We start from the raw sequence: 21,917 nt of genomic DNA on the forward strand, positions 1-21,917 counted from the left end.
ATGTGAGCTCTGTACTACATAATGTAAGCGGTCATAATAGTCATTGTTTTAATAGTGACTTTATGAACATATCAAGATGGGGTTTTATGTGTAAAGTAAGGGATATACTCGATACAGAGTTATCAATGATACGATTTGTTTGAGTTTATTTATGGACTTTACATTGAGAGATCTGGGCTTGAATCAGGGAACTGACACTACCTATAGAACCTTAACAAAGTTCTTCAGGTTCTCTGAGACTTTGTTTCTTCCATCTCAAAGTGGGTGGTTGTAAAATGAAATAAAACAAAAAGGGTGGTGAGGAGGATTGAGTGAAATGATGTCCCCGAAGGCAAAGCATCAGTGGTCAGGAACATAGTTTCCCTTCTCTCCCCTTCTCAATTGCTCCTTTGCACTGCATGACTCAGAACTGCTGCCCACGTCGAATCACAATGACATCTTAATGAACCCTCAAATTTGGCACCATAGGCTTCCAACAAGGCTCTTGAACAACAGAGACCAGGTTGTTTCAGGAAAGGCGCACACAATCAGCAATTGCATCTGGGTTGCATCATACATAGTCTCTAGCCCTTCCCAACCTCCCACAGAGCTGTGGAGGTAAATGAAATTATAAATGTAAAGCATTCAACACAGTACTTGGGCCATTATTCATTGAATGTTAATTTTTATTATTTTTATTTCCCTGTAGTTTTGGGGAAAATGTTATGGAAATGTATATGTGTCTTAATTATGTTATGGAAAAATAAAAAAGAAAACAAAACTATCCAAGCAACAGTGGCTTGTTTTATTGATACCAATGGTGAACTAAGAGGGTCTTTCTAGGGTCTCAGTTTGGGGCCTAAATTGAATGCAAATTGAGTACTGTGATGCTTGGTTTTATGTGTCTACCCAGTAGTTGGCTGGTCTACCTAATTATTCAGTAGGTATGACATCATCTTGTCACCAATCAGTTGACTTTAAGGAGATAATCCCAGTAATGTGGGTGGGCCTCATCCAGTCAGTTGGGTGACCTTAAGAACAAAACTGAGGTTTCCTTAAGGGAGAAAGAATTCTGCCTCAAGACTGCAGCATCAAGTCCTGCCTGTGAGTTACCAGACTTAGAGCCTGTCCTACAGATGCTGCACTTGCATAAAGCCAATTCCTTGGAATAAATCTATATAAGCGTATGTGTATGGGTACGACTAGCTATGCATGTGTGTGTGTGTGTGCACATGTGTGTGTACTCCTCCTGGTTCTGTTTCCGTTGCCCTGGAGAATCCTGACTGATAGAGGTGCACATGAAGGCTTATTTATTCTTCTTTTCCTTCTGTCAGTAATTCTTTATGATGCCTTATTTGCATGATGCAATTTTATGGAAGTGAAACTCGAACAGCCCCGAACTGCATAGTCAGTTTTTTCAGCTTTGTAACAACTTCTTTTTGGCCCAGGCCAGGAAACCTGACCCTGAGGTGGGGATCATCCCTACGCTGCCAGTGACTGGAGCAGCCTACCTAGGCGGATCGAGGGGCACATAGGTGGGCAATAGGAGAACAGCAGAAAGAACACAAATGCCAAGTGGATAATTTGTCTCTGGAAATACAGATATATCAAGACATCACAAAGTAGAAATGGGTTGGTTTGCTACTCTCTGGGTATGAATTCAGAGCATATCTGGGATATAAAAACTTTGTGGTCTAAGTGAAAATATATTTGTGCAGTGATGGTAGCACACAATTTCTAGAATGAATGCACAGGAGGACAGATTACCATGAGAAGAGATATTACTGACAGGGTAAATCTGCTTTCATTTTTTTGCAAGTCTGTCCATAATCATATGGAAATAAACCCCTGGTGAAAAGTGAGACAAAAACTATGATATCATCTGAATTTAGTGTCACTGCTCTAAGCTAAAAATTTGGGTGAGTTTCCACTTTCCTTTTTGGTCTCCAAGTTATTTTTTCACTTTTACTCCCTTTCTTCCTTATAAAGCATTCCTTACAGCATTGTCAGAGTTTGAGCAAAAACATTATTCATCTCATTTCTGATTTACCATTTTGTGTTATTATGATTTATAATAAGACATACAGATTTGGTCTTTCACAGAGCTCCTAAAATCTCAGAATTTCCCAAGTAAAGAGAGCAACAAAAGTATCCTTTGTTATGTTAATGAGTGGCCTTGGGAACCTACCTAAGATGGGGGCTACTTGCCAGGAGCACCAACCTGTGACTTGAGGGCTGGAAATTTCTTCCCCCCACCCTCATCCTCCTCTGGGAAGGGAGAGGGGCTAGAGATGGAGTTCAATCACCAATAGTCAATGACTTAATCAATCATGCCCATATAATGAAGCCTCCACAAAACCCCTAAAGGGCTGGGTTCAGAGAGCTTTCTGGTTTGTGAACGTGTGGAGATTTGGGCAGAGTGGTGCACTTTGAGAAGACATGAAAGCTAGATGACCTTTCCCACATACCTTGCCCTGTGCATCTCTTATTCTTCTATAATAAGCCATTGATCTAGTAATAAAGCATTTCCCTGAGTTCTGTGAGCCACTCCTCCAGAGAGGAGGTCATGAGGACCTCCAGTCTATAGCCAGTGGGTCAGACACATGAGTAACAGTTTTGGGAGCTTGCAAATTAGATCCAGGAACCCAAAAAAGACATTTTCTTACTGTATGTCTTTCATAATCAAGCAGCCTTTTGTGTACTCTCCAGTCAAATTTTTATAACTTACCAAAATTTGGTTAGCAGATACTTTAAGCAATGGCAGGAGAAAATTGTGTTTCTAGATGAGAAATCAACCTGGAACATAAAGCAGCATGACCTGCTAAGAACCAGCTTCCCTTAGAGAGACCAGGAAGGTCATGTGCAGTTAATGAGATACCAGAACCTCCAAGAGGTAGTTAATGACCAAGAGGCAGGGCTTTAAGGGCAGGGGAAACCTACATGTCCATAAAGGCTCAAGACTGAGCAAGGCAAGATATCCGTCCATAGACGGCAGGGCTGTGGGAAAACAAAACCGTAGGCTCCAAAACCCTCTACCTTCCACATGTCCATTTTGTAATTCTTGGAATGCTCTACCTCTGCAGAATTTCTCCTTAAATTCTCACCTGTTTTCCTTTGGCTTATCTCGGCAATCTTCAACTGGATTCTCTTCAGTCTCATTTAATTTTTTTCTTACATAGCCATTCCTCCAATTTGCCTTCCTTTCCTTCCTACTGTGAATTTCCTGTATTTCTCTTGCCTCCTCTCTCCTTTCCATTTTACCTCTTCTTCACCTTATTCATTGAATTTCTTTTCACTGTTCTTAATTCTTCCTCTCCCACTGATCTGTTGTGGTTTTAATCATTGCTTTGGTGCTTTAAAATCACCCAGTGACTGATATTTTCTCCCTGAAAGGAGGAAGATTTGTGAATATGGAAAACTAGTTACAAAGACCCAACACATTCAATTTTCAGCATGGTTCTTTCCTTTCTTCCGTGGTGCTTTTGCTTGGGATTAGAGATGGACCACTTACTGCCCCTCACAATGGCAAAGCCATTTAGGCCTGATTCCTCAGCCATGTCATTCACATGGCAAGGTGTATCTGAGCTATTATGTTTACCCTGATTGGTAGAATTTTAAAACTGGCCTTCACTAGGAAGAGCTTACTCTAATCTGCCTAGAAAATAAAGTAATGTTATTTTATAATGAGGTGATCAGATTCATTCTTCTTCTCAGACCATTCACTCCCTTTGCCCTCAGCCCCACTCCATTTTTTTACAGCATGAAACAAGAGCACACACATGGGTTTCTTGGAGAAAGATGAAGGATTTTTATCCAGTTACCTTGGCCAACTTGACCAGAAGTAAGATCTTTGCAAAGGGAAGAATAGTAAAATTAGAAAAATAGACCAGTCCTTAGGACTGTAAGATTTTTATCATCTGGCATTTAGGAAATGTTAGATTGCCATGAATACACCAAGTTCATTGGACCTTGAGAGATTTCGCGTTAGCTCTTCGTAACACTTAAGTATGGACTATGCAGCTTTTTTTTTTTTTTTTTTTTGATAAATTTGATCATGAATTCACTTTACCTTTCTGTGTTGCTTGACGAGCAGGAGCATACCGCTCAGTGACTAAGTGCCTAAAGTTCATCTCTGCTGGGCAGCAGGATCTGGGAGATCAACATTATCAAAGGATACTTGTGATCAAAGCTGTACCACATTCTGAAGAGCCAAGCACTCTCTGTTTTGGTTGTGTTTTTATCCAAGTTATTTGCTTCCTGGAGAAAGACAATAGAAAAAGGTATCAGGTCAATAATCAATATAAAATATTGATTTATGCAGTCAACATTAGTATACAATATATTTATGTATTTTCACTATAAAATACATGTCAAATCAAATTAAATTTAACCACATTAAAAAAAAACAACTTTCTAGGTTCTAGGCATTTTTATCTAAATGGTGAAGCAGCTGTCAAGCAAATTAGCTCATAGTTCTTGCCAAGTGGATGAGACTCGTGTGGCATAATTCAACATTTACTTTTCTTCATAATTCCTATTTTATTAAACAGCTAAGAAATGCCACTTTTTTGACATCAATAAAAGTGATATTTCTGTCAGATTGCTGTTGCATGAGTTTTGCTGTTTACTTCTGTCAAATTTGGATGGTATTTATTTATGACTTACCAAAAGGTCAAATCTAAAGGGATAATAATTGTCCAATAATTGTTAAGCTAGTTTTCATTCATTTTATTTTTCCTCTCTGCCACAGGCTATGCTTAATTTTTGATATCTTTTGATACCTTTCTCTTTATAAGAGTCTTGAAATAAATATTCTTTATAGAAAGCCTGTAATAATTAAACGTGTTTTCTATTTTTTTTTTTTTTCCAAAAGAGCTAAAGTGGGAGGGAGGAAGATAAGGAATTAAAAGAGAAAGCATTCGGCCTTGCTAACATCACTGCCCCAGAGCCGCCTGAGTCATCAACCATGGTCAAGCTCACTGTGTTCTTTGACACCATCATGGACGGCAAGACTTTGAGCCCTGTCTCCTCCAAGCTGTTAGCAGACAAAGTGTCAAGACAGTGGAGAACTTTCATGCTCTGAGCACTGGAGAGAAAGGATGTGGTTATAAAGATTCCTGCTTTTGCAGGATTACTCCAGGATTTCTGTGTTAGTGTGGTGACCTCACACACCATCATGGAACTGGGGGCAGGTCCATCTGTAGGGACAAAGTTTATGATGAGGATTTCATCCTGAAGCACATGGGTCTGGGCATCTTGTCCGTGGCAAATGCTGGACGCAACCCAAACAGTTCCCAGTTTCTCATCTGCACGGCCAGGATGGAGTAGTTGGCTGGTTGGCATGTGGTCTTTGGCAAAGTGAAAGAGGGCATGAATATTGTGGAAGCATGGATGGGTTTGGGTTTAGGAATGGCAAGACCAGCAAGAAGATCACCATTGCTGACTGTGGACAAATCTAATACATTTGACTTGTGTGTTATCTTAACTACCAGACCATTCTTTCTGTAGCTCGAGAGAGCTCACTTCACCCCGATCTGCTCAAAATAGCCTATAATCTTTGTGATCTCACTGTAGGTCTATAGTTCCATATTTTCCTTATTCCCCTCCAAGAGCTAGATTGTAGAGTTAAGTTCATAATTATGAAATAAAAACTAAACAATAACAACAAGAAAGAAGAAGAGAAAGCATTTGATGTGTATTTATGTGAGAGTAGAGGATGAACTGTGAGAAAAAAGGAAAGAAGGTGAAAAATTTGTGACCCTTACAGACAGATGATAATGAGCACTGCAGTGTGGTTGGGAGGAGATCCAGTGGCATTTTTACTTCTTTTGTGTATCCCATTTTGCAAATCAAGAAAGGAGAATTCTAGGCTTCATTCGGTTGTAACTTTCTTCATCATTAAAAGCATTTATATATCTTTACACAGACTTCATTGCTTTGTTTGGGCTCACAGTCTCCATCCCCAAATTGTAACATTTGTTCACAGCCCAGTAACAATGTGAACGCTCTCAAGAAATTACCATGTGGAAGACAAGGCAATCCTCTGGCTGCTCTGGAGATAGCCCTTACACGAACCCAGGTGGATTTGCTTTCATTTTATTTTATTTACTTTTTTCCCCATTCCCAGACAATTGCATTGATGGCTAATGATAAAGAGCTCTGTTCTGCTCTCTAAAACACATGATATCAGCAGATGCTATAGTTCCAGCCCGCACAAATAAAATGGAAATACAAGAAAGCAAAATGTAAGAAAGCAAAAGTCTGTATCCTTTGTCTAAAATGGCTGAAGTAGAGAGACTCACAATAAAATTAAAACCCATTCTGGAATCTCTTCTCATTGGTTGTTTTAAGATCCCTGACTTCAAACCTTGTATAGTTTCCTGAATGGTGTTCCTAGAATGCCACTGTCCTACTTGGTGTTGATGGAAATTTTGTGCTCATCATTCAGGAAACAATGGTTTTGATAGTGTTAGAAAGGTTTCTTAATAACAGGACTTCTCAGAGCCTTTCATTTATAAATGAGCATTGTAAAATCTTTAAGAGGAACCACTGTGGGACATATGTGATCTTTTCATGGATGTTAAGTTTTAAAAATCTGTTTTCTGATAGGCCTGAGTACCATGCCTTGTTATCTAGAGTTAGAATTTATTCATTGCGTTCGCCCAAAAAGGAAACCAGAGTGTCAGTTCAATTTCTGTCCTTCCCTGAACTTTTCTCTAGCCATTTCTATTCCAACAAAGGCATCAGGTTTGCAAGATCACTGGCACACATAGTGTTCTCTTTATTATTTTGTAACATCTGCAAGGTTGTTTCTGCAGGCACAGATTGTTGGGGCTCAAGCTGGCAGAATAAAACCGCTCACCCCAAACCAAACAAGTTGGGAAAACTTTGGACCAGCAGTGGGAGTTGCCTCTCTCCTTTTCCTTTTTTTTTTTTTTTTTTTTTTGAAGAAGAATGAAAAGCTTACAAAACCTTATCCATCAGCAGGCACAGGGAGTTTTTGATAGCCGATAACATCCACCGATGACAAGATAGTCATTGAAGAAAACGGAGAGAAAGTAGTGTAAGCAAATTCATGGTTTGGTTTGGTTGTTTGTTTTTAAATAACGGTGTGTGGTGGTGAGCTTGGCTGGCAGTCAGGGGTCTGGGGGTCCAGGTCTAGCACGCTCTCTGTCCCGCTGAATGGCTGTGAGAACGGCAGTCCCCAGCTACTGAATGCTCCTGAATTCCTTGGCAGCACGGTAGTCACAGTCATTAACTTTTTCAGTCATTGTTTTTCAGTTTTCAAAACATTCTAGCAAGGTGGTCATGTTACATTTAGTTTACAGATGAGGACCTAGAGAGGTTCAGAGAAGGGATGAGAGGAGCCCAAAGTCTCGGGCTAGCAAGCGACAGAGTGGGAATTTGAATGGGAGACTACGGGACTCCAGAGATGAGGGTTTTTTCTGTGAGTTATCTCACTTCGTCTTTAAACTCTGGAGAACACAGGCATTGTATAAGTTACTGGGCTGAAGTTTCTTTGTCTGCAAAATGAATTGAGGAAATTAGAACTAGCTGGACTCCAAGGTCCTAATTTTATGGAAAACATTGTATTTTTTTAATTAATGAAAACAACAACAAAAACAGCTGACATTTCTTGAACACTCACCATGTGCCAGACACTATTTCAAGTGATTTTCATGTATTAATTCTTCTAATAACTATAAAAATTTGATGAGGTATGTTCTATTATTATTCCTATGTGACAGATGAGGAAACTGAGGCACAGGGAGGCTTCCAAGCATGTTTGTGACCCCTCAGCAGCCAAGATTCCTCTCATTTAGATGGGGTCCCAGCATATAAATAGAGAGCAATCTAAGGCAAAGAAACCTCTGAACAGGGAGATGAGGTCAGGATTTTGGGGTGATCTTATAGGTTGAGATAGAGCAGCTACCTACACCCCAAAACATAATGAAAATGCATGACTGCCACCGTCTGGGTAAAGTGTGATGGCTGTAAAAAGTGTCCCTACAGAAACTCAATGTCTGTGTAAGGAATTTCTCTAGACTCCTGGATCTGGGTTTCAAGGGTTTTCCAAGGTCTTAGAAGCCTTCTCTGCCCTTCTTTCCCCTTTCCAGATCATTTGTATTTTATTTCCTGAGGGGAATATACCAGAACCCACAAGCACTCGTGAAAGATCTTATACTTTCAGAACTTTCTGAAATGGCAAAACTTTCAGAAATATTTTTTTGACAGCTGATAAGAGCAACACATATTAGGTAGTACTTTGGAAAAATTTTAACAAAGTTAATCTTTTTTCAAACTTTATTTTATTTGGGACATTGGAGATGTTATTCATTTTACTAGTTTGTAAAGAAACAGACTGTGTTTTAATTAGAATAAAACACAGACCATGTTTTCCCAGGTGAGGGAAATGCCGCTGATGACCCAGCATTGACTTTTCTGCTGATCCTAGAAAAAATTTTCAGTGGGTATCTTAAATATCTGTTGGCCCCATTCTGGATCTGTTCATTTATTTCTCTGAAGTTATTGATGACTTAATAACTCGGTTATGAAAGGCCATCAATAAATGAGTAGAAATAAATGAGTTAGTCTACTGTGTGCTCTGCTTGTTCACTGGGGGTTGAAGATAAATGTGCCAAGGGAAGGCCAGCCTTTGCGTTCACCCTGGAACAGGGAAGGTATCTGATGAGGCAGCACAGAGGGCAAGCCTCTGGGAGGGTCCAGATGGGCAGAGGACAGCAGGTAGCTTTAATTTACCTAGATTATTCTGAAACAGAGATCAACTCACACCCAAGGACAATGGATGGGAGTGATTGTTAGAAGCAGAATATGGAACTTGATGGTATTTTCTTTGTCACTAGCAGTATTTCTTTTCTTTTGAGTTCCTTCATCCCAGAGGGGAAGTGGTGCGCATGTTGGAACACACAGATGATTCAGAAACTGAAAACCAAGATTTGAGTTCTGACTCTACCGTTTACCATTTAATAACAATACACTTATCAGCTCTGAGCCTCATGTTTCACACTGTAAATGGGAACTGGAGATTCAAGAACATTGAATCTTAACTTTTATTTGCCCTTGATACTCCTAAGAAGCAGAGCGTTTGATATATGTGCAATTTCTGGTTCCTTTATTAGTTTCTATTTCTGGGAAAAGGTAAAAGTGACTGGGACATTTGATATCTTTCTTTTTCCTCCCTAAACAAAGGAATAGACCAGAGGTTGGGAAGTGACTGAGCACAGTAGGGAGTGAGTCCTTATTTTTAAGTGACCCCCTGGCCCTTAGCATAACCCCAGAGAGGGAGCAATAGGAAAATTAGGAAGGGACTCTTTGTTTTATGCTTATTTGGACCCCTGGGAGAAAACAAAAGGCTCAGGCCAGAAATCTGTGCAAACCAGACACTGAAGCAAGAAGGGACTGTTTGTTGTATTAACCTTAATGAAAAAGAACTAAGCAAATGCAAATAAACTCCTCTATCAATATTCAAATGTGGGTCCTCTGGTAAGTGAACTGGATGAACTCTGCTCTAGGATAATCATGTGGGATTGCTCCTCATTTCAGGGGATTCAATGGATTAAGAGAGAGAGATTTTCCTTTCTATTTCTTGAGATTTCATATTCAATATTAATGTCAGTGGAAGTTGCACAGAATGATAATAAAGACAAATAATTATCATAACAAACCTGTAGAGCTCCTTATGGGTTCCAGAGCATTTTTTCAAGTGGTATGTGTGAATAGAATTTGAGAGCCATACTTTTGCCCAACCATTTCCCCGCAGTTGGAAATTTATTTATGTAATAATTTCAAGTTTATTGCTTTGATTTTCTCATTTCCAAGGAAAGGACCAGATTCTGTGTCCCTAAAGAGAAAAATTTCTGGATTTGAAGAAGGAACATAGTGAAACCGAAGGTCAATAGGAAATTTTTTCAAATTTACATTTTAAAAGGTAAATCATCAATTTTTCAATACAAATATTCTCACCTTCCCTGGGCTATGATAAATTCATAAATGTTCTCAAGAAGGTACAGTCAGAAAATACATGCTTAGGGAGATAAAAATGAAGGAGAGAACTATCAAGGATGGATAAAACTGTTAAGATGACATGTAGACACAGACAAACTACCAGATGGGCTAAACTCATGGTTTAGCTACAAAGAAAAGGCCTACTCAATTAACTTTTCTATATAGGAGATTCAAGTTAGTCCAGGTGAAAATAAATTATTTAGTTCAGGTAAATATAATATTATATTGCAGTGGTTTAAAAATGTGCATCCATAAATTCTTTGGCACTTTTTGTTTTATAAATGGAGCCTGATTTTCCTTCCTATTCAGTGTGGATTGTACTTAGTGACTCATTTTTTATCAATAGAATGGGGCAGAAGAGATGTGCTATATCCAAGACAAGGTCATTAAAAGGCATGTGGCTTCCTCCTTGCTGTCTGTCTTGGACCAAATGAGAAAAGTCAGTGACATATTGTAAGGATATTCAAGTGTCTGTATGGAGATATACATGTGGTGAGGAGCTGAGTCTTTCTGCCAGTCAGAAGTCAGAAGTGCACTGGTGGCTTTTTGCTGACATGGAAGTGGATCCCTCAGCCCCAGTTGAGCCTTCAGATGACTATAGTTGTAGCTGACATTCTGATTGCAATTTCATGAGAGATCTTGAGTCAGAAACAGCTCAGTTGCTTTCAGATTCCCTACCTATAGGAACTGTGAGATAATAAATGTTTGTTGTTTTAAGACACTAATTTTTGGGATAATTTGTTATGAATAGAAAGCTAATATGACTATATGCTGGAATCCTAAGTTGCAGATGTAAAAGGTATGGGAGTGGGAGTTCGGCAGAGATAATAAGATGATAAGGCACAACTCTTTGTAGTATACAAAGTGTATCCACAAAGGTGGCATATTTGGAATGTAGAAGGTATATTCCTGCCTTAAAAGTTTATCAAAACTTATCCTAGACCCAGTATACCATGTTATGGATTTCAGATTGATTGCAAGACATACAACAATGGACCAGCTTACAGGCAGAAGAAAGTTTACATCATCTCACTATACTTAATTCACAGTATTCTTAATTAATACCTTATTTATACCATAATTTAGTGTGTTAACTCCTTTATATCCATGTACACACACACAGCACACACTCACAATCACACATCCCAGTGGAAAATGCACCTTGGAATAAGAAGATCCTAACTCATGACGACCCTAATGACAGTGCCCAAACCATAAACAGTGTAACAAAAATAATAGTCTTACTTTGAGGCTTGTGATTCGAATATGTAGTATTATGAATTTGTCCAAAAACAAAACAAAACAAAGCAAAGCAAAATAATGTTTCCCCTATAAAACTACTTCCAAAATATGTAATGGTTGACTATCATAGAATAACTGGTTTCATAAATATAGAATTCAGTTATTAGATAACTTGGCGGCAAAGGACTATGATTCTCCAGAGAAGGAAAACGAGTGACATGAGCTTCTATTTCCCTTGACTTTCTGCCCAGAGGCCCTATTCCACTTGCAATGCCAGGAGGTAGGGTCCAAGCAGAAAGCAGCTGCCTCGCTGAGTTGAGGAACTAGAGACTGGAGTTTGGGTACTGCTTAAGTGTCTAGAATTTGTTGTTGTTGTTGTCTTGGGAAAGTTCCTTTAATTCTCTGAATTTCAGTTTCATAGTTTTTTGGGTTTTTTTAAAAGATTTTATTTATTTATTTGACAGACAGAGATCACAAGTAGTCAGAGAGGCAGGCAGAGAGAGGGGAGGAAGCAGTCTCCCCACTGAGCAGAGAGCCTGATGCAGGACTCGGTCTGAGGACCCTGGGATCATGACCTGAGCTGAAGGCAGAGGCTTTAACCCACTGAGCCACCCTGGCGCCCCCAGTTTCACAGTTTTTAAAATGGGGTTATAAGAGGCATCTTGATCGGTCAAGGTAAAGAAACATGGTTATGCACATGGCACCTGATATATAAAAACTGCTCATGAAATTGTGGCTGCTATCTTCTGCTTCCTCTTTCTCATGATCATTCCTGCTTTCTAGAACAATGGTAGAATGTATAGGTAAGATAAATATATGGAATTTTGTTCTAAGCAGTAAAGAATTAGTGGGAGGATGTATAAAACATAAGCAATGATAACCAAAATAAAGTTGATGTTACAAAGATATTTGCTCTGAAAAAATGCCTTTTACTTTTCTCAAAGCACTACTAGTTACAATGCAACATAAAAACCCCTCATCTGGGTTAGGTCAATTTTATAGAGCTTAGTATTCTATTTCTGAAATATCTGTGGAGGTAATATGGAACTTATATTCTATGAGATCAATTCCAACAGCATAGGGGCCAGTTTGAGAAAATGTTGATAATCGTTAAAACAGGAATATATATATATATATACATATATATATATATTCATTCAAACATATATGAGTATTTATTCTGTTTCTATAGGTTTTTATCAGGATACTTGAAAATATTCACAGGGAAAAATTAATTTTTATTTAATGATGAGAGGACCCTACCACCTGAATCTCCTTATATTTCCAGCCCTTGCAACTCTAGATGACCATGAGTAATAAGTATCAGTTGTGCAGAAGAACAAATCCCTTTATTCTTTCCCAAACAAGCTCTTTCAGGCTTCAAGGGTATTCCAGGTTATGGTTTCCTGGGAATTGGCCAATAAGTCTTTGTTCACCTTACTCACACTCTTCATATTTTTATAGACACTTCATTGTATTTCTTCTTAGTGCTAATCTTTCTGCAGGAGAAATAGTAATCCTTTTAATCTCCCCCTGCTAAGTTATTGAAGTTGCCCTTCTCTGTACCTTTCTCAGCTCTGCTCTGACTTTCTTGGGCTGCAGTGACCAGAACTGATCCACAGAGGTTACACACAAGCATAAGTGACAACCAAAAACAGAATTTCAATGAAGAAACTATGGGAAGTGCAAAAAAAAAAAAGGGGGGGGGAGTTAGCATTCAGAGAGCACATAGAGAAGCATGCATAGTGTTAACAAATAAAAATTATGTTAGAAAAGATGAAAGTTAACCTCATTGTAACAGTGGGCAGAGTAGAGATGAGAGAAAAATGAGTTCTTAAAAAGGGTTAATTCTATTTCTACCAAGCTCCAAACCTCGAAGAGCTTTTACCTCCACTGCATGCAGAATCAAATCAAATTCATCACCATGGTCAACGATCTGGCCCCTTTCTGTCTCTCCCAGTTCATGTCCATCTGCTCCCACCTTATTCACCAAGCCACAGCCACACTGGCCTTCCTGCTACTCACGGAACACACCATAATCCCACTGTGACTCCATGGCCTTCATCCCTTGCAGTAGCCTCTTTCTGGACTACTTCTTTCCTCCAGATCTCACAGGGCTCACTTCTGCCCATCAATCAGACCTCTAATCTCAAACACCATTTCCTCAGAGAGGCAGGCCCTGATGAGGCAATAGCTTCTCTGTTGTTCCCCACCCTCTTACTGGCTCTACTCCTGTCGTTACCTGAACGGGTGTAGTTGCTTACCTTTTCTCTTATCAGCGTCCCCACTAGAGTAAAAGCTCTGTGAGGGTGGGAACTTGGAACTGCTAACCGATGTGTCCTCTTCACACCTAGACTAGTGCCTGACCTGGTGGGTTGTACGGATGAATGAACACATGCATGAATCATACCACTTAAGAGTGGAAGTTCTGAGGGCGCCTGGGTGGCTCAGTGGGTTATGCCTCTGCCTTTGGCTCAGGTCCTGATCCCAGGGTTCTGGGATCGAGCCCCGCATCCGGTTCTCTATTCAGCAGGGAGCCTGCTCCCCGCGCCCCCCCACCGCCCCACCCACCTGCATCTCTGCCTACTTGTGACCTCTCTCTGTGTCAAATAAATAAATAAAATCTTAAAAAAAAAAAAAAGAGTGGAAGTTCTAGAACCAGATTGTCTGGGTTAACATTCCACCTCTTCCCACTATGTATCCTTGGACAAGCTATTTAGCTCATTTGTATACAGTTTTCTTTTATGTAATATGGGGATAATATCAGAACCCACTCACAGGGTTATCTCGGAAATTGAGTTAATATAGATAAGGTGCTTAGATGTGTTAACAATAGTCTGTACTCAGCAAATATTAGGATGATCCTGAGAAAAATGGCAAAAAGGGAAAAAGAGAAGCCATAGTGGCAAGCTTTCCCAGGCAGAAGGAATTTCTATTAAAAGATTAAGGTGAGTGTGGGGCTCCAGTGATTCTTAGCTTCTCGGCATTGCTGTGTTTTCAAGGACACAGAATCAATTACAAGGAAAACTTCTATGGTTGGTGGTGGTGATGGAGAGTCTCAGAGGTTTTTTGCTTTGTTTGCTTGTTTTTGTTTTAAATTTAAGAGACATAAAATCCACAACTGTACTATCTCCCATTTCTCGAAGAAGCACGTTTGCACAGAGTATATATTTAAACTCTAATCACTGTATGTGCACTCTGCTTTCTGAATCTTCAGGGTCTGGTACAGCAAGAGTGTAGTACCACTCACACTCCAAAGTTGTTACATGATGAAGAGGAAAGTTGTAACTTTGCCTGTTAGTTGCGGCTAGATGTTTATATTTCCCAAAGGTTGTTTTACTCTCCACAAAGAGGAGGTTCCTTAAAAAGTATAATAACATGTTTATTATTGATTTTGAGAGTATATGATCAGTAACTGCCATAACTGTAAAATTTTTAGCTTTTGGTAAAAATAGCCTTCTTCTTTTTTTAGAAGTTGACCAGTGTGAAAATCATCTTGTTAACGCAAGCCCAATTTAATAAATGCAAACTGAGTGGAAAAATGCAATCCTCCTAAGAATTAGAGTTTATGTTCTTCAGCCCAACAGAGCAACAGAAGCTGATAATAAGTGAAGAGCTGTCAGGCAAAATGAGGGCAAAAGAGGTTCTTGACACATAGTTCGGAAAGTACCAAAACCAAACCAAACCAAAGCAAAACAAAAAAACTCTTCAGGTCAGGTGGCAGCTGCACAGACACTGTGGTTTCTTTTATTTCTAGCTCCATCCTCCTGTTTCCTATACTTGACACTAAAGATAAGAATTATTCCAAGGTTTGTAGAAAATTGCTTTCTGAAATGTTAGCTACCTTGGTAGTCAAACATTATTGTGAATAAGAACCCTGCCAGGGCACCTCTTAAAGATAAAATTATTTTTAAGCAGCAACAGTTCAGTAGGAATGGTGTAATTTATAAGGTTAGTTAGCTAACATTTGTATAAGCTTTTTATGTGTCCTGTACAAGAAGCCCCAAGTGAGAAATTTCCTTTAAAACAGCGGGCTGTGAAGTTTTGTACCACTTGAGGACAGAGTATGATTTTTCCCTCTAATGATAATAAGTTAGCATATGGTTAATTATTTTTTCTTCCTTACCCCCTTGGCTACCAAAGCTTACTTGTGGTTTGACTAAGCAAGTATATAAGACCTTATGATCTGCTCATTCATGATTCTTTTTACTCCTCTGATTTTGATCTTTGCTCTGAGTAATATCATTTATTGAATTTTAAAATCTCTTAAAATATTTACTATTATTTTATTATATGTGTAAGCTGCCACAAGTCCTTCATAAGATGAGACTGGTTTAACTAAATTAATTAAGTTACACAGTTTTCATAAATATATTTTCACTTGATTGTCAACCAACCAGGAGAAGTAGACATTATTATCATTCACATTTTACAGACAGGGAAACTGAGACTCAAAGGCATAAAATATCTGCCCACATACAATGTAGTTTTCTCCGTACCTCGTGGCACTATCTCATTTCTCTAACAGAAAAAAACTTTCTACTGGTTTAAGTATCTTTAGGTAGGAGTTATTACTGAATTAACAATGATGTGAAGGAGCTGAAATGAAATGCTTAAGTTGGAAAAGGAAGGAGTTAGTCCAGTAGGCAATCTTTCCAATAATTATATGTGATTTAAAGATATTAGGCAGCTAGAGAAAGATGAAGAATTTTCTTTGATGAATTTTCTTGTTCTATCTCCTTTCTTTTAAAGAAAAAGAGGGAACAGAAAGATAAAATTTAGATAAAAAAGTTTTGCTTGAAGGTAGGAGAATGGATTAGTTGACCTATATGAGCTGAAAATGCTTTTCAAAAATCTGCCACCACCAGACCTTCCTAACTACTCATTACAGCCCACTAGGATAAGGAGATGGGCTTTGATCTCCTTTCTGAGGTCACCAAGCTGGCCCCAATCCCAGTGTGCTGGCACCCCTGCTGTGCACACTCCTGCAGGTAGGTGTGTTTCCTGGGCTAGGAGTCTGTGAATACAGCACCAGCCTGGCCTTGCAACACAAACACGTTACAAAAAAAAAAAAAAAAAAAAATCAAAGTGCAATAAGCCAGGATCATCACCAACTTAATTTTTCAGTCCTTTTTATAGCACACAGGGTCCTTCCTTCTTTATGTCTATGTAAACCAGAAAAGTACTTGCATTTTGCCCAGCAGAACTCACCAGCTGTGCCTCACTGATGGCATTTACGGAAAAAAAAATGACGGAATAAAAGAGACATCGATCTTCTTTCAATCCAGGTATGATCATAACACGAGTCATTAAGCAACATGACTTATTTATGATATTTTTCTATCGTGTCCATCCACTTACAGTTTCAACAAAAGGTGCAACATTCCCACACAGTTTGTTTTAAGTACTGAGTTAAAAATGGCCAATGCAAAATTGTCAATGCAGATTCTACTGGAATGTCAGCTTCAGAGTTTGGAGAATACACTTGCCGTACTTGAGGGAACAGCACATCTTTCTGAACAAATTTCCCCAAGGACTTTCAGATCTCTGCAGATAATGGTTGCTCAGCTCAGTTAGGAATGGATCACCTAGACATTTTCTCTGTGCTTTTGCAAATTTTCAATGTTTCAATATTTCTATTCACCTAGAGATGTATGAGAAGCCATGTGGGAGAAACAGGTCCATTTGTTGTGTGCCCAACATGCATTGGGTATCACTGAATAAATTTTACTGAGATTGTCTAGCTAACAAGTCCCTGGGCAGGGATTTGAACTCCAGGCTACCTCATTCCAGGACCCATGCTCTTGCTTCTACACTGGAGGGTTTCCAGCTTCCTGTTGCCACAGAGAAGGTGCAGGGGCATGCTGATTTTAAGCATTCTAAAGGTGATACAAAGGTTATTGATACCCTAAATTCCCAGGTATTTTATAGTCATCAGTTGTGTTTTCTCAGTGCAGACAGCCCCCTTCAGGTTGAGCCCCTTGGCCACGTGCTGGACAAGCATGAAACATTCCATGGAACAGAACATCTCCTATCTCTATACTCTATGAATTGGCCTCTTTGACTTGCCTGGGTTGAGGTAGGCTCCTCCTTCAGATCTTCATCCAGGTCCACACCAACTCTGTTAAGGAAATCAGAAAACTGGTTAAGGGCCTTGCTGCAGAGGAGGCGAGACAGTTTTGCGTGACTGAATGCCTGAGCCAAATATGATACAAATCAGAGGAAAGATTTGGCAGAAAACCATCTTACCTCTCCCTGAATCAAAAGAACCTCAAATGGATTTATGTCGGAATAAGAGCTTGTGCAGCTGGGCCGCAGCACAGCTCATGACACTGTGTGTGGAACTGAGAAGAACCTCTGGTGGGGACTAACCTTTGATTTCCTTAGAGTAGAAAGAGCTATTTGATCTATTTGAAGTCAGAGGGAGAGAAGGAAGGGGAAAGGATGGAGGGAGGGAGAGGGGTCAGGGAGGAGAGCAAAGGAGGGGTGAGGAAAGAGACAAAAGAGAGAGCAGAGAGTCCCCCTGTGGCCTAATGGATTAGGCATTGGCCTCCCAAAGCCAGAAGGGAGGAAGGAGGCAGTGCAGGGAGAAGGGTGGGGAGAGGAGAGAGAGAAGTCCAGGAAGAGAGGAGCAGGTGAGGGGTTGCTGAGATTGGAGGGCTAGAGGAGGAGAGAGAGAGGGAGGAGAGGAGGGGTGGGGGAGAAAGAGTAGGGAAGAGTTAAAGCCTGAAGTCCCTTGGTGGGTCCGGGCAGTGGCACTTCGGTGCAGAGGGCCTGGAGCCCAGGCTCCACCAGTGTGGAGACACCCCAGCCCCCTCTCTCCTGACGCTGGGCCATGTTCAAGGCTCTGCTGTGGCTGATGTGGCTGATGCTGGGAGCCTAGGAGCCCTTATTTCTGGGTAAGCCCAGATCCCCCTTCTTCCTGCCCCCCTCCCCAGAGGGGTCCTTGGCACCTGTGTAGGCTGTGAGTGGAACTAAGGGTCCTGAAGTTCCCACTGCCACTTCTGTTTAGGGCCTTTTTCAGGTTCATGTCTAGAATACTGGGGAGAACAGAAACTGAATTTTCCAGGCAACCCAGCATTTAAGTTTGAGGCAGTACTGAGGTTTTCCACGAAAATTTGAGCTTTCCTTTCCAGCAGCAATCAAAGCAGACCTTTCTAGTTTCAATTATTCCAGCAGCCAGATGGAGCGGAGGAATTATGGCAGCGGATTAAGTTCTTCAGTTTTATGTGGGACTCAGCAAAGGGTACCTCAGAGGCCTAAAATTGACGCTCCACCAGGAGCAAGAATACCTCCTCCCTCCTCCCACTTCATGGAAGCTTAGGGTCTGCTCCTGGGACCAGGCCCGTAGCCTTTCTTGGCCTTGAGCAGACAAGCATCTCAAGGGGCTTGAGGAAAGAGAAACTCCATAGAAGTCATTTCCGTCCTGGGGCAGCTGGGTGAGCAAAACAGACATGGTTCCTGCCCTCCCAGAGCACGTAGTTTGGCAGGTCGAATTAGAAAAACCTAAAAAATTTATGGTCATTTCCATGCTACTAAGGAAAAGCGCATAAGAACAATGCTTTCTCTCTCTTGTGATTTTAGCTTCTTTGGATGAAAATCTTGCTGAATTATATTCCCTGGCTCCCTGCTTCCTTAAACAGAGAGTGGTGGGGATACTCGGATCTTAACTGGAGGTCTCGGTGTCGCCACTTACCAGATTAATCCAACACTCGCAGTGTTTCAATGATGTCTAAGCTCTAGATGAGCCTCTTTAGGCCCACATTAAATGGTCCCTGGCTACTGTTCTTTATCTTTTTAAAGTTCTTATATCTGCCAGTTGGATTGCCCGGATTTCCTGCCTACAACAATATGTTGGCAGACTGTCTCTGTGCTCCCTCCTACTTTTTTATTTAGTACAGGACTGATTACCTGATAGTCATATTTAATGTCTTTTTTCAAGTTTATAATACACACATATATACATACACAACAAAACAATGAAACTGAAATGTTATAGAAGGGCTTACAAGTAAAACACTGGTATTCTAGGCCCCACTCTCTGCCCTACTTCCCCACGCCAGCTACCGTGGGCTCTGGGAGAAAGATCTACCTTGTCTCTATTGTGATACACGAACTGATACAAGCATGCACGGCACATTCACACGGCATCCCCAGGGTTAAGCAGGTCAGTCACAGTGTGAAAGTGACATTCTGTGAGGGTTGACCTTGAATCCACTCACCTTTAGGTATAAGAGATCAATTACACACTATGGGTTTCGAGAGATGAATGGAAAGAAGACACGACATCCCACAGCTTGTGGTGCCTAGTGTGTTTACAGCAGCGCACTGGTGAGAGGTCACCGGTGTATATGGGACGGAGTCCAGCCTCCTTAGGTGACATCCAAGGCTCCTTAGCACCCTTCCTGTGGCTTTAAGCCATGCTTTCTGCACGTCTGATCTGGACAAAATGCTCCAGGGTTGCTAACTGGACCTGTCCTTATTTCTGAGACCTACCACCCAATACAATCCCGGAGCTGTGGCCTTACCCAGATCTGCCAATGCCTCTCTCTTTGACTGAATCCCCTCCCTCCAAATTCCAGCGTGGTCACCACTGAGTATGTCTGAGGAACCACCTCCTTTCCTGAACTTTCTGCTACTGTCCCTCCCCTTCTGATCACCACCATGGACCGTCCATCTTATTGCCCTACTTTGGTTCATATCCCCCAACACGTAATGTTTTCACTGACTTGGACTAGGCATAGCTCTGTACCACCAACTCTGTTCTCTGTTCCCAGACCCAACTCCATGGCACCTGTGATCCCCGGGCTCTAGCTACGACAACTCTGGCCCAGCCTATGTTCGCCCGTCTGGTTATATGCAGCCGTGCAGGCCAAGCCAGTGCTCTTCATGATTTACCAGCCCTAGCTGGAATCCCAGCACTCACAACTGCCCTGTGGTTGTCGAAGCTTCTGGGAAACCCAGCTCTTAAGAGCCTCTCACTGCTGTGTGAGCTGCTCACTCGCTGTGCTCTGTTCTCATTAGGACAATGATGATAATAACAGAACATGCTCTCCAGGGTGGTGGTGAGTTTTACATGAGAAAATACTTATAAAAGTGATAGCTTAGGACCTGGTACCTAGTTAGCTCTCAGAAAATGTTAGCAGCTATTGCCCATGTTATGGTTTTTATTATTATCAAGACTTAAAAAAAATCACTGGGGCAGTGCTCACTGCTATGCTCACTGCTCACTCAGTTCAAGATCAGCCCTCCTAGTCCCCAATTCTGCAACGGAGGATCCTTGACTGTATTGGATTACCTACGGCTGAGCCTTGTCAGTGGCAGGGGCACGTCAGGGATTTCAGAGTGAAACATCATTTCTATCTAAAGAGGGCCAAACCTCCCAGATTGCAGTTTATTTCAAATTTCCTGGTAGACTGGTGGAGTAAGAGGGCAATGGAGAAGGAAAGGAGGGTGTCTGAAGAGCGAGGGGAAGAGAGGGTAGGGGTAGAGCGTAGCAGAAGGAGAGCAGGGAGAAGCAGGCGGAAAGGAAACACTGCGTGATTATAAAGAAGGTGCTGGTGGCAGTTAAATGATGGGAAAGGCGTGAGTGACTTCAGGAAAGGGAGGCTGGGGGTGGATGGATGAACACCAGCACAGCCCCCAAAACATTTATAAAGATATAGAGAAATAAAGAACGAGTATGAGATTAAAAAGCAACTAAAAAGACTAGTTAAACTTTTATACCATGTTTTGCATTCCTGATGTACCTTTTAATTTTAAGCAAGTCGAGTGCTGCCTCTACGGTATTCAAATGAAAATGAAAGTGAGCTTCTCACATATTCCCAGCTGTGCTCTCAAACATCTCACTCCGGGTTCCTCATTTACAATGAGCATCCAGCTCCATTTGCAGAGCAAAACTCATCTCCGTGCTACCATAATGCATCTCCCCTCCTATTGCGCCTCCATTCTTTCGTGAGTTTTATTAGATGTATTGAAATCTCAGGATGCTTCCATATCCAATCATGGCCGAAAAGAATGCTCCAAAGGTGGGTTTTTCTTCCAGGGGAAGCAAGGTGAGTAACTAACAAAAGGCTCACTTTTCCCATTAGAGTCAACAAAATCCATTCTGATCCTTATCACTTAGCACCTCAAGAAAGGCAGTGAAATGTTACTAGGGCTCAGTCTTATTGTGTGAATCCCAATAGTCCTAGGTGCAATTTTGCTTCTTTTGAGCCCCTTGCTGACAAGGGCTGGGTGGTGGGGGAGGAGAAACCATTTTCTCTAAGACTTGTGTTAAGTGTGAAAAATGACACTTTCAGTAAGGGAAAAGTGACTGGGTATGGAGCATATACATACAGCAGGACAACGGAGGAGCGTGCAAGACACCCTCAGAGGTTTGGGGTCTATCGTGTCGCTATGAGAACATCACCCGGGAGCCCAAACCTGTTACCTCACTACCCCCATTCCATATCACTCGAGAAATATTCGTGGAGCTTGTGCATGACCAAAGTTAATCTAATTAATCATTCAAACATTTTTAATCTTTTTTTGGAAGAATAAGAAAATGAACTAAAGTAAATGAAAAAATTCTCCTCAGTTCATTTCACTATTTCAATGCAGCAGAATAGTTAAGAGCTGGGACCATGGAGCCAGGCTGTGTGAGTTCAAATCTCATTTCTATCATTTAT

General features: G+C 40.9%; 1 protein-coding gene and 1 pseudogene across 4 annotated transcripts in view; one reads left to right on the forward strand and one right to left on the reverse strand.

The window, feature by feature from the left end:
• SLC9A9 (solute carrier family 9 member A9) overlaps positions 1 to 21,917 on the reverse strand; it is a 577,794-nt gene that overhangs the window by 122,488 nt on the left and 433,389 nt on the right. For all 4 annotated transcript variants that reach the window (XM_047727082.1, XM_047727072.1, XM_047727098.1 and 1 more), the window contains exons 13-14: positions 17,317 to 17,368; positions 4,157 to 4,236 (exon numbers count right to left, since the gene is read on the reverse strand). In XM_047727082.1, the coding sequence (XP_047583038.1) occupies positions 4,157 to 4,236; positions 17,317 to 17,368 (132 nt within the window). The remainder of the gene's footprint in view (positions 1 to 4,156; positions 4,237 to 17,316; positions 17,369 to 21,917) is intronic.
• On the forward strand, positions 4,789 to 5,533 carry LOC125098370 (peptidyl-prolyl cis-trans isomerase A-like; annotated as a pseudogene).

The sequence above is a fragment of the Lutra lutra genome, chromosome 1 (genome assembly GCF_902655055.1).
Source record: "Lutra lutra chromosome 1, mLutLut1.2, whole genome shotgun sequence".
Taxonomy (NCBI): Eukaryota; Metazoa; Chordata; class Mammalia; order Carnivora; family Mustelidae; genus Lutra; species Lutra lutra.